This window comes from Xyrauchen texanus, chromosome 23 (genome assembly GCF_025860055.1).
Source record: "Xyrauchen texanus isolate HMW12.3.18 chromosome 23, RBS_HiC_50CHRs, whole genome shotgun sequence".
NCBI lineage: Eukaryota > Metazoa > Chordata > Actinopteri > Cypriniformes > Catostomidae > Xyrauchen > Xyrauchen texanus.
In genome coordinates, this window is record NC_068298.1 from 32,289,686 (window position 1) to 32,303,682 (window position 13,997).

Below are 13,997 nucleotides of genomic sequence, written 5' to 3' on the forward strand. Positions count from 1 at the left end.
TATTTTAGAGTGATTTATTAATGAGTGTATATGAACACGATACAAGAACTACATGATTTTACATTAAAATAGTAAAACAAAAGGTGTGTTGCTTTTTTAGCATTTATTTTGTACATTCATAGCACAGAAGTGACAAAAGCATACAGAACAGTACTCAATGACAGGTTTCAAAACAGGAGGTAAATGTTCAATCGGAGATTATAAAGCATACAGAGTTTTCCCTGAAAAGCGACTGATCTTGGAGTCATTTGTACCTCATTTGAGTGAGATCCATTTTCAAACAGAATATCACAGAAAACAGCAGCTCAGTCTTATCTTTCCCTCAGCGTTCCCCAAGAGAAGCATTTGTCAGTCCAAATCATTCCTTCCTATAATTCATGAGGGCAGTAAAAGGAAAGATGTAAACATTTATACCCAGTTCTTTGTTTGTTTGCCAATCATTCTGATGTATTGATTGAGGGTGGCAAGACTGAAATGTGACCAGTCACACATAGTTGAAATGTCACACATTAACAGTGAACATACTGTATCTGTTCTCTTAAGGGACCGCAGGGGCTTCTCTGAATGAGGGGGAAAACAGAGCAACATGGGGCATTTCACACTGGACATCTTTGTGAATACACATAATAAAACACTGAGAGCTCTACACTCAAGGATATTTTATCTTTTAAAAATTTCCAAGCGAAGATTATAGAGACAGTTCTATGCGTATGACACCAAGACTTCATGTGAGGTCACAATGGATGCTTTCCAATAACATCTGGAAACATTTCAAATGTAGACATCTAAAGGCGTAATATATGCTGTAAAATGCTTTAAAGATAAGTCACAAGAAATGTGTTCTTTTTGCACAAATATAAAGTGGAATGCCATATTCATGATCATGCCAAAAGAGACAGATGGGAGTTTTCACAAATCCACAAATGAACTTGAGTGCAGGATAATATCAGAATGGAAATCATTTACCATTACCCTTTAATGATTAAATGCACAGTTAGGGCAATCAGCATATTTGTTTATTCTTCTCTGACACAAATGAACTTTTTCAACACCAGACATATCCATAAAAACACTGATATTATGTATTATTACAATGACAGTTTATTTTTGAAAGCTACATATTGTGACATAACAATCGTAATTAGTATTTTTGCCTTGTTTTCCAGTAAAAAAATTTAAACATACTTAAAATATTATTGACTTTAGATGCAAGATTGCATAAAGTTTTAAGACTTATTTTTGGAAAATATTCCTTTTAATTCTACATATTTGACCTATCCCATTGGCAAATTGAAATTAAAGGCACATTTTTCCTTCTTTTTCTTTTAAGCATAAATGTAACGAAATTTAGTGAGGTTTATACTGAAAACTGTTTGCCAATGGTGAAAGAAAAATAAAGTCAATAACATAGGATATATTCTCTGACAACAAGACTTATTAGCTTACAAAATTTTGCCTCTTAAGTACATTTATCAAGGATATTTATATAAATTTACTGCAGGATGCAACATGTCAGATGGTTTACTCATTTGATCTTTAAGAAAACACAATTTGTATAATTCTGTATACAGTATACAATGTATATTTTTGATAAATATTTTTTACATGGCCTTTGATCGTAGCCTTTCATTACAACGGCAGGTGTAATGAACACTAGAGGCACTACAACAACAATGACTTTTATTCATTTTCACACAAATCATGAGTGAAATATCAGATTATCAGTTCAGAAACACTTACTTTTCAACCTGTTCCTCACACAATGCTATATTTTGACATCTAAACTCTTTTACTATCGCACATTCGATGCATTTTAACGTTTGCATTACATAACCAACTACATGCACAAGCTAATTGTAGCAGCTCAAACGAAAAATTAGTTCAGAGGAGCATACGAGTTGACGCGCGAGCCTAAAGCACCATAGAAGCGCCACAAAATGACATGGTTGCTTCAGAAATTGTGTTTTTCATCTAACATTTGCTTTTATGACACTATCGGTTAAGGTTTGGAGTATGAAGGTGGTTAGGTTTTTTTATTTAAAAATTGATCAATTGAAAACTCGAACAATAACCTTAAAAACTGCTGCGATAAATGTATTGAACCATGTAATATAATGTACTGCAACAGTCAAATAAAATTCATGACATCAGGCAGGTTTTAAACAACAGATCAATGAACAGTACTACAGTACCAGGACAATACAGTCAGTTTTCCAGAGTGCCACATACCACAAATACAGTCGATTCAATTGTCAGCTCATTGGCTCTTCAGTCACTCCGCTGATTCACTTCAACATCCCTCCTGAAAGTTCTGTTCACTGTGGCATTCACAGATTTCCCCTTTGAAAAACAGTCCAGAGTCTAGGATCTAGTGTTGAAATGCAGGCCTCCACTTTTCTCTTGTTTTTCTCAGTTAGCACGTCAAGTGGGGCTTGGTGGCCATTAGATAACAGTGCATCGATGACTGGTGTTTGGGCTGACGCTTGAGCTTCCGTCGGTTTTAACGGTGGTCTTGGACATGCTGGTCTGGGAGCGCAGTTCCTTGCGGCGGCAGATGCGATCGCGGTAGTTCTGGGCGAAGACGAGCAGCATGAGAGGGTTGATGCAGCTGTGGGAATAGCTTAAGCAGATGCTGATGTTGTATGCGTAAACAAATGCGCTGGTGGGCTGTTTTATGCTGAGGTTGATGACCTGGATGACGTGGTAGGGGGACCAGCAGACCATGAACAGGGCGATCACCATCAGCACTGTCTTAGTGGCCCGTTTGGCCCACACGGACTGCTTGCGCTTGACCCTTCGAATGGAGCGGAACACGTGGTACAATGTGAGAGTGTAAAATGTGCTGATAATAATCAAGGGGACAATGAAACCCAATGTGGACTGGTAAAGCGTATACCAGTACATATCCTTTGGCCCATCTAGGTATATCATACACATGTCCAGGTGTTTTTTAGAAACCACTTTAGCATATATCATGACAGGGATACTCAGAAGGAAGCTGCCCATCCACACCATAATGTTGATGATGATGGTCCATTGAATGGTCCTCTTTTCTGATGTCGGATGTACGATGGCAATGTACCTGAAATAAAAAAATCATCATATTATAAGCAGGCACAATTGTTTTACACAGAGGATGCTTATTTATAGTACTCGAGACTTAAATGAGATCTTTGTTGTTTTATTTAGGCCACCTTCACTCTAATACATTTTTGCTGAGTTGATGCCACTCATCCACACTGGAATGGCATTTTCCACTACAAAAACGAAGACCTTTGAAAACGCTCTCCAATACCAACAATGATAGGCTTGCCGACATCCCATATTTTGGATGAAATTAATACACCAATTGTCAATTTAAATGGCCAATTTAAATGGCGAAATGCTTGAGGGGGACCACCCCGGTGTGATGGTGAAACATTTCATATGGAAACACTCAAAATTTTCAAACATCCCGTATTGCAAGATGGAAATTTTCAACAACATGATCACATCGGAAATCGACCCATTGCTTCTGAATGTTCGTGCACCGTAAAATTAACCCCATTCGACCGGATTACTGAGAAGCGCCATCCCCATCAATCATTTTTTCATTCATTCAAGTGGGAATACACTTTCCTCTGCTTCAAAGTTTTGGCCACCATTTACTTGAATTGTATGGACCAAAAGTTTTAGAAATTCTTCTAAAAACCTTCATTTGAGGAAAGAAAGTCATACAAATCTAGACTGGCATGAGGGTGAGTAAGTGATGAGAGAATTATCCCTTTAACAGTAGAGGTTTGCTATTTCATGCAGTAAGAATGAAGTATTTTTTCTTGGAAAGTGTGACAGAGATCCCATGTGGCTACAGCTGCAACAGCACAGCAAGAGACAAGATTTCTAAGAAATATTCAGTTTTCCATAATCTCGATTTAAACAAGTGAAAAAGTTGTGCATAAAATCGAAATGCATAATTTACACATACAGACACAGTCCAAATAAAATAACTATCTATCTCTCATTAGTCAAGTATTACAGCACTGTCACTCTTGTCAGATAACAATCTATTTTCTCTTGCGATTCCTTATGAAGGGACAGAACACCAGAATGATTTATTGCTTCTGGCTCCATGATGCCCAAAGTAACCATGACTTACCCTTTACTCTTTACCCTTTAAGCAGGATGTAGGATTTGATGCCTTAGCAAAAGATAAAGAAAATGTGTAGCAACGATGCCTTATCTAAGTAACTCTCTGCATGTGACACAGTAACAACCAGCAGAACTCTTGTTTCAGATGGATCTTATAACAACAATGGCACTATATGAGAAAGTTTTACATTGAAACTTTATCATCTAATCATGCAAATATATCTACAACGCCCACAACTACAGTATGCAAAAACCCTTTTCTGCACTCTCTGTATTGTATGTGGACATTTGGTATGAAGGCATGTATGTGCCTTTGCTTTCCATAAATATCAGGAAGGTGATTATTTCCTTTTTTTTTTTCAAAGACACTCACTGCTTGTTGCTAAAGACCAGTATTGCAGACTAATGGTACATAAATGATCAATAAAGATTTTTCAAGGTCGTGTGGTGTGAATTGCACCCTTGAGATTTGCATTGATTTATTTAATTTTGTCTTTCTTTCTTTTTCTTTTGCATAAACTCAGTAGAACCTCTAGATTAGAGGCTGATTAACAGTGATGAACTGCTGAGCTGTAATTTTGTGTTAATGAATTGATTATGTAATAAGAGTTTGAATATAGAATTCAGTAATTTTTCCTCAAAGCTGATGTACTTCATAAAGTAAAATAAAATATAAAATATCTTACTTTTTATAATTATGATACTGTCCATCACTGTATTGGAGTGATTTTCACAAAACTAACATGTCCTGGTCATCGCCCATACTTTGAATCAAAAGAAATGAAAAATAAATTATATTTTGCTTAAAGAAAATTAAGCCTAGGAGCATTAAGATTTCTTTGCATTAAAGTCTGTTTCATTTTATTATTACTATTATTATTATTATTATTATTTGTACTGTGACATTAGTTTCATGACAATTAAGCACATTCTCGTCCTATTTGTCATTGCCATAATGAAGAAAATCCCATTTGCATTACTGTAATATGAAGAAAATATTAATGATATAGTAATTATAGTAAAGTAATTATTCATCATAGTAGTATTTGTTCTACTGGGATAATTTAAAGAAAAAAATACTGTATTTGAATAATGAGAATCAAACGATGACAAAACCTCAGAGGTAAAACTGGATGAATTTTGAAAATGTGCTTAATTTTTTATTTATTAATATATAGTTTTCTTTATTCAATTATATATATATATTATATATATATATATATATATATATATATATATATATATATATATATATATATATATATATATATATATATATATATATATATATATATATATATATATATATATATATATATTCTTTTGTTTTGTTTTTGCCACATATTTAACCATCATGGCCTATTTTTACTGTACCCAGAAGAGTTAACACAATATGAATACAGTAATAATTAAGCCACTGCATTAATGCTCACTACATAAAACATTTCTATCATACAGTATTATATTATTTTGCTTATATATGCAAAACTCTCACCTATCAATGCAGAGCACAGTCACTATCCCCACTGTGGTAAACTGATTACTCACATCCACCACCACCACAGCCTTACACATGAAGTGCCCAAAGATCCATTGCCTGTCCCTCACCAGCTGATGGATGTTAAAGGGCATCACCAACAGAAAGAGCAGGTCTGCGATGGCCAAGTTCAGCACGTAAATGTCGGAGACCATCTTTTTCTTGCATGATGCCACAGCATAGATAACCAAACTGTTGGCCAGAACTCCAACTGAACACAGGATGCCGTAGACAGTGGGGAAGACGTGCATGAAGGACGCGATGTCGATGACGCTGTAAGACGGGACGGTTCGGTTCACACACGACAAGTTTGACGAGTTTGCATGTTCGGAATCGCAAAATATGTCCGAGGTATTCATCGTGAATTTTCAATCAAAACCTTTGGCAGGAGAAAAGTAAACATACAACTATGGAAAGAAATCGCCAAAGTCTGTGGACTTTCACACGCAAGCTTTTACGCGCAGCTCCAGCGCTTCATCTCCAAACCGGCAAAAGTTATAAAAGTTCTTCTTCGGTTCCCCTTTGCCGTCTCGTTGTCATCTGCTATGCTTTTAATGACATTGTTTGATGCATCAGTCTCTTGAGATGCTGTTTTTACACATAGAAGTGCACAAAAGCAGGAGCTAGACCCCTCTGTGTGTCTATCTCTCCCAGTACAGAAGCTGTTTGAACAGATGCAGTGTGTCTCCACCCTTTCAGAAGCCCCTCTCTTATCTCAGCCTTCACACTAGAACAATATCCAAGACAAAAAATGATTTGATGATTCATTTATTGCACAGTCCTTCACAGCAAGATGTTCCAGTTCATCACCATCAATTTTATTCTTTCCAATGTGTCTGCTTTTATGAAATTTGAAGACCTTTTGCAATGCACATCTTGGAATATCAGTTTACTTTAAACAGACAAAGATGTGCTTTGTGTTTAATTATTTGATTAAGTTTTTGCTTTTTTTTTTTTTGTTAATGTATAGTTTTATGCTTTGATGCCTTTGTTTTGTGTAATATGTTTTATATTGGCTTACATGTAGTTGTGTTTAATGTTGGTGACATATATGTAACATCTAAAACACATTTCTGAGATTAGACAAAGCGTTGTTATAATTATGAATATAATCATTATAATTAAATCTGTTAATTCAGTATGTATAGTAAATCAGTGCATAATTCAGTTCAGTAACACTTTACATTAATGTTCCCTTTGTTAAGGGTTTATAAAGGGGTTTATTTATGACTAATAAATCATTTACAAATGCATTATAAAACATTGATTTGCAGTTACAACAACATGAAAAAAGACAATTAACTTGCATGTTATAAATGCTTAGTAAATTCACTTATTCATATTTTTCTTAAACAAAAACATAACAATGCTCATGATTTGACACAATGCAGCATAAATAAACTATTATAGTGAAATTAAAAAGAGGGATAATGTAATTTTGCTACAGTTTGCTATGTGTTTCTATTCATTACTGTAATGTCTTGAATTTCCTTGTCATGTTGACATCAAAAGAATTATGCTACTCCTAGTGCTTTTCCAACTTACCTACTCCGAGTTATCTAAAATCCATCCATCTTCTATAGCCGCTTGTCCTATGCAGGGTGGTAGTGCTGGACCCTATCCCAGCTGTTCTCAAAAAGGCAGAAGACAGGAAAACACCCTGGACAGGTGTCAATCCATCACAGGGCAACACAGACAAACACATACACATTCACACTCTCACACTCACTCTCACTAATACCTATAGCCAATTTGCAGTCTCCAATTAACTTAACCGGCATGTCTTTTTGTGTTAAAATGTTTTGTTTATTTGGAATTACAGCAGACATTTTTTTGTAATTACACTTTTTTATGCCAACACAAAGAATTTACACTATAACAAATGTGCATGAAACAATAAATCACATACACAAATAATAATTACCCCAAAAGGTAAAAAAAACAAATCTCCTCCTCCATGAACTCAAAGCAGAAAATGAAGATATAAAAGAAACATATGAATCACCAGTTTGAAGAAAATAAGTAAAAGGGGACCAGATTTAATCAAATAAAACTATTTTATCCTTTATACCTAATTCTTTCTAAATGTCATATTGTCTGATGTCAGTTCTGTCAGCCACATTTTAAGAGTTGGAACTTCCTTTTTCTTCCAAAACAAAAGAATGAGTTTTTTAGCAGCGATTAGCCCATATGAAACAAACTGTTGTTGTTCCGGTGTAATTCTCAAAGATTCTTCCGAAATGCCAAATATAATTAATACAGGATCCGGTTCAGAATGTATGTCCAACGTATCTGAAAATATCTGAAAAATGTTGTTCCAGAAACATTGTAATTTAGGACACGATATATAACAATGAGACAGGGTGGAATTAAAAAAATTGACATTTGTTGCATAATGCTGACACATCTGGAATGTTTTTTTCAGTTTACACCTTGAATAATGAAGCCTGTGAAACAAATTAAACTGAATAAGACAATGTCTTGCATAAATGGAACATCTGTGGACAAGTTCAAGACTGTATTCCCATATTTCCATAGAAATTTCAAGGTCCTCTTCCCAGGCAGATAACATTTTGTCCATAGACAGCTTTTCCGCCTGTTCCAAAGCTTTTATAGAAAGTAGATTGTACCGTCGCTTCTGTGGCATCTATCCAAAAACAAATCCAGATATGCAGGTGTAGCCGTGATATAATTCAGAATATTAGACTTCATGAAGGCTCTAATCTGAAGATATCTGAAGAAATTATTAGAAGGAATACTATACTTCCCACACAATTGCTGAAAAGAAGCACATTTAACCTCCACATATAGATCCCCTATGTTACATAACCCTAAATATTTCCAAATCTCGAAAGCACCGTCTATCATGGATGGGCAGAAGGCAGGGTAAGCTGAAACAGAGAGCAAAAAACACATTTGGATATATTTAAAATGTGACTTTAATTGTTTCCAAATCCGAATAGAGTTATGAATAACCGGATTATAATTATAAAGTGAACTAGTTATACCTGTGTGTGATAAAATAATTGCATTAATGGAGTATGGAAGAAAATCCACCAGTATCAGCCAATTCTCCCCTACCTGTGGCAAATCAATCCATAAAATTCATAGCTCTCAGATTCGCAGCCCAATAGTAATAAAGAAAATTAGGTAAAGTGAGCCCTCCTTGTGTTTTGGGTTTACAGAGTTGCAGTTTGGAAATCCTGTGAGCTTTATAGTCCCAGATAAAAGGGACCAAGATAGAATCCAGTTTTTAAAAAAAGGATTTAGGCAGAAATACAGGAATGTTCTGCACCAAGTACAGAAACTGTGGGAGAAATATCATCTTAATTGCATTCACCCTTCCCAGAAGAGAGATCGGAAGCATTCTCCAGAACCTGATCATGGATACAATCTTAGGCAGCAGAGGTTGAAAATTAGCTTTGATTAAGTTGGAAAACTTTTTGTTTTGGAATTCCTAAATTCCTAATGTAAATTGTTCTGAAGCAATCTTAAATGGCATGTGATAAAGCAATGAAGGATCTTTGATAGCGACTTGCATTAACACACTCTTGTCCCAGTTCATTTTATACCCTGCAAATGTACTGTTAAAATTAATCAAATTGAGGATATTTGGAATACTGATATTGGGCTCAGAAATACTAAAACTTTATTATCGGTGTCTTTTGTTTTGAGGCCCTTAATACCAGAGTGAGCTTTAATAGCCTCTGCCAAATGTTCAATGGCTAATGTGAACAAGAGTGGTGACAAGGTGCAACCTTGTCTTGTGCCTCTATGTAAAACACAACGAGAGGATATTGTTTGATTTGTGAGAATTCTTGCATACGTTTTAGAGTACAACTTTATCAATGAAATGATTGCCAATATTAAACCTCTTCAAAACCGCAAATAGATAAGTCCATTCAATTTGGTCAAATGCCTTTTCCGCGTCCAATGACAGAATGGCTAGATCCTGCGCCAGACCTCTGGAAGAGTACATGATGTCAAAAAGGTGCCTAAAATTGGAAGAAGAAACCGGTTTGATCTGGTTTCACTAGGTTTCCAATTACAGCGTTTAATTTAAGTGCCAAAGATTTTGTCCAAATTTTTTATCTGTATTTAGGAGTGAAATAGGCCTGTAAGAAACCACCTCCTCCGGCATTCTTCCTTTTTCGGAACCACAATAATAACTGCTTCATCTAAAGAGGGCGGCAGAGCCTTATCTATAAATGCCTGATTATAAACCTCATTTAAATATGGTGATAGTAGCTTGTTTTATACCTTGTAGAATTCATTACAAAATCCATCCAGACCAGGACTTTTGCAGCCTTTTCGAGATTTTATAGTATCTGAAATTTCTTTAGAAGTAATTTCTGCACCTAGCTCTTCAACTTCTTCTTGATTTAACAAGGGAAGTTTCGGTTGGGCTAGAAAATGAGCCATAATTGTAGTATCTATACTTCCCTTTAGATGTGTACAGTGATTCATAAAATGTCCGGAACCTATTATTTATATCCCCGGAGGAAGTGAGAACCTTTATGCAAACATTGAGCTGTCACGGAGGCATTTATGCAAACAATGAGCTATCACGGAGGGTCACTGTCCTTCGGATGGGAGCGGAATGGAGTCATTTTGCCTCTTAGAACAGCCTTCCAGATCCATGCATTTCTTCATGAATTCTGAGACCTCCGTGGACAGATTTTTGACTTGAGCTTGCAGTGTCACAACAGCATCCCATCAGGCCTTAGCAGCCTGTTCAAGACGTTCGAGAGTTGTACGGTGATTATTCACAATTAATTGCATCAATTTTCTTCTCCAGCGTCACCAACTCTCCTCTCAACACACAAAGAACATGCAAACTCCACACAGAAAGGCCCAGTTGAGCCAGGACTTGAACCTAGGACATTCTTGCTGTGAGACAACAGTACTACCCACTGAGCCACCGTGCCATCTCCTTTTCAGGTCTTCATGCTCATTCACAGCATATATCATATAATAAAGCCTGAAGACAATTAAACCACACTGAACTTAGGTTTCTAAACTTGACAACTTCTTAAAAATTGTCCATTTGTGTTCTCTTTACATTAAGTTACATTTTCAAAGGTGAACAATTTTGAATAAGTTATTAAGCATTTATAACATGATAGGTAAAATAGCTCACTATTTGGCAGGTATTTCATTAAAGTCACCTTTTGTAATGTATGCATATTGCTATAACATCACAACAGTGATTTATAATGCATTTATAAATGAATTATTAGTCATTAATTAACCTCTTTATAGATTCTTATTAAAGGGAACATTAATGTCAAGTCCCCTCTAATTCCAATAGACAATGCATTTTCTGTTTTTCATTGAATTTGTACTGCACCGTTAACAAGTGTAAGATAATACATTATGCATACTTTAAAACTAAAGCCTTATCTCCTCAAGAGACTCTCTTAATCAAGTATCAGCACCAGTTGCATAGTCACAGGTGTGCCAGGGTGTCCAAATCCTGCACACCTAAATTAAATGACATATTTTATTTATTGATGCTTAACAGGCATGGTGCATTGATATGAAAATAACATTTCAATACATTAATCACTGAATTGATAATTAATTAATAATAGCAAAAACAATTATTTAAAGCTAAAAACTGCATAGAATGCATTGTTGTCACTGGTACATGTCTCTTTGTTGTACTTCAGTTCTTGCACACCCTATTTTCACTCGGCACACCCAGAGCCTAATTTCAGATCAGCACCACTGAATTCCTGGAGAAATAGTCACTCCATCATCTTGTCTTGGTTTGATAGGAGGGAATGCTTTTGAGAACAGAGTGTGTCCTTTGAAGATTGGAAACTTATTTTCCAAAGATAAAAAGAAGCACTTAAACTAAGCTCAGTCTTTGCTCAATTTATAGACAGTAGTGATGTCCTTGTGGATTTACACAGACCAGAAATGGCATTGATGGGGCAACATGATCACACAAGAAGTCGACATGTTGCTTCTAAGAGTTCCAGTACCCTGACATCAACCCCATCATGCCAAGTTACTTTAAAGCACCATCTTCCATCAGACATTTTTGCATTGATTTAAATATTTTTATCTTTTAATGTGGTTCGACCGGAAGTGTGTTGCATCAGCTGCGTGAGAAGCCAGGTGTTCTGTGCTAAAAAAACAGAAAGTAATCACATTTGTATAATGAGTGACAAACGTGATTCAAGGTTTCCATTTTCCCTCTAAAATTAAATTATACCTGAAGCGATATCATAGGTGTGGGTGACAAACAGAACAAAATTCAAGTACTTTTTTACCCTAAATCTCCATTTTACCTCTCACTTTCAGATTTGAAATTTTTATGTGAAGCATATTGTTCTGTTTCTCACCCACACCTATTATATTGCTTCTGAAGACATGGATTTAACCACTGGAGTCATATGGATTACTTATATGTTTCCTCTATGTGATTTTTGGAGCTCCTAAGGTCTGATCACCATTCACTTGCATTGTATGGACCTACAGAGCTGACATATTTTTCTAAAAATCTAAATGATGAGAGCATTTTCATTTTTGGTTGAACTAACCCTTTAAGCTTACTATAGCTCAAGAACAGTTAACCTGTTGTTTACAAATGCACTGTGAGATCGATTAGTCTGGATAGGGGTAGGTTACAGAGTTTACTATTAAGTGCACAAAACATATTGTTATTATTGTCATTATTAAATAAGAATAATGGCCATTTTATTTCATTTGAAATCACAAGTGCATTGTGGCAGTGTTGAATGCAAATTGTGCAGTGCCTTGAGCCCTTTTTACACCACCAGAGAAAATAAAGGTGCTCACGTTCTTTTCTCACACATCACAGCCCTCTCACACATTCATTCACTCCTTCTGCACACACTCATTTACCGCTGTCACAAATCCACCATATCAACCCCAAAAACTGTGCAAATGTCACCCAGATTCAGATTTCACACTTCATTGTTTTCACGATAAGATAATCAAAGCCACAGTCTTTGTTATGCTGAGGAAATGTCCAGTGTGTGTGTGTGTGTGTGTGTGTGTGTGTTTATCTATGCCTCCATAAAATTAAACTGGGTGAAGAACATTTAGTTGTTATGGTGGATTAGCCTGGGGGTTATTGCATGCCTTGTGATATGGATGAGTGATCAAATGATCTTCAGTCACTCTGTCATTTTCAACCATGACCTTGCCTAGTTAACAGACACCATCCTATACCCATGTTTGTCACTATGCACTGCAACATTTTCCTGATTCATGATGATGACGTGTACCATGTTTAAAGGTTGATTTTGAGGCAAATGTATGTATCTAATGAAAATCCCTGAAATTATCAAACTTTTTTAAAAATCAAAATAATTATTTGTCATTCAAAATTATTAATTCTATTTTTATAATTATCGTTATAATTTTAACTTCATGCCTTTTAAAGAACAAAAATGGCAGTGCTTAGCTGCAAACAGGTGTTTAGGAAAGTGATGCGATTGTGTTTTGTGAGAAAATAAAATTTAAATTGATTTTTGCCCCATTGTACCCTTTTTGACTTCCAAGGCAAAACATTATTATGTACTAAAATGAATAATTAAATCAGACTAATCAATGAGCCTCAAGTGGAAGGTTATGTCTTTGTTCTCAGAGCAGAGGGGAAATTATGGAAAACTTGTCAAAATCTCCAGCACAGCTGACAATATGGTGCAACTCATTACTTCACAGTTGGTTTGTGCTTCTCTTTTCTAAGTCTACTGATTAAGGAACATAATATGCAATTGTTGATACAAGCGAATTCATTCATGTTATAAATGCATTCCCTTATTCATTGTAATCAGCATAAGTAGATTGGTTTCCTTCTTCATTCCTGCTGATGTGAAAGCTCCTTTGTATAGTTTGTGATACAGTCTTTCATCTCAGCAGCAATTTCAACATCACATCTTTTGGAACATGCCTAATTGCATAATATATTACCCAGTGGGTTTGCTATCTTGAATGTTGATTGTTATGCCACAAAAATGTAACACGATGACCAAGATTATTCAAAAGGAAAGTGGAATGCATTCTTACAGGGAAATATTTTACGAAATTCTAAAAAAACACATACAAAAATGTAAATACATATTTTTTAGGAATGATACTTAGATGGATGACCCAAATGAAGGAAAAATGAGAGGAAACAGAGAGTGTGGCTGTTTTATTGCTCTGCAGTCACATGCCTACCCAGATCATATGATGTCTTGTACTACTGCAACATGTTTGGCGGACAAGGATAACAATCTTTGTTTCAAGTCTGTCGGTCTCCCTCCCATGTTTTCTTGATATTTGGTGCCTATGATGCCCAAAATGCTCCCCA

General features: G+C 35.6%; 1 protein-coding gene across 1 annotated transcript; it reads right to left on the bottom strand.

The window, feature by feature from the left end:
• Positions 1-13: 13 nt before the first annotated feature.
• On the bottom strand, positions 14-6,303 carry LOC127617310 (melanin-concentrating hormone receptor 2-like). The gene is made up of 2 exons (XM_052089281.1): positions 5,624-6,303; positions 14-3,082 (listed from the first exon to the last, which is right to left on the bottom strand). The coding sequence occupies exons 1-2, from the start codon at positions 6,022-6,024 to the stop codon at positions 2,443-2,445; spliced, it is 1,041 nt and encodes a 346-aa protein (XP_051945241.1). The 5' UTR covers positions 6,025-6,303; the 3' UTR covers positions 14-2,442.
• Positions 6,304-13,997: the final 7,694 nt, after the last annotated feature.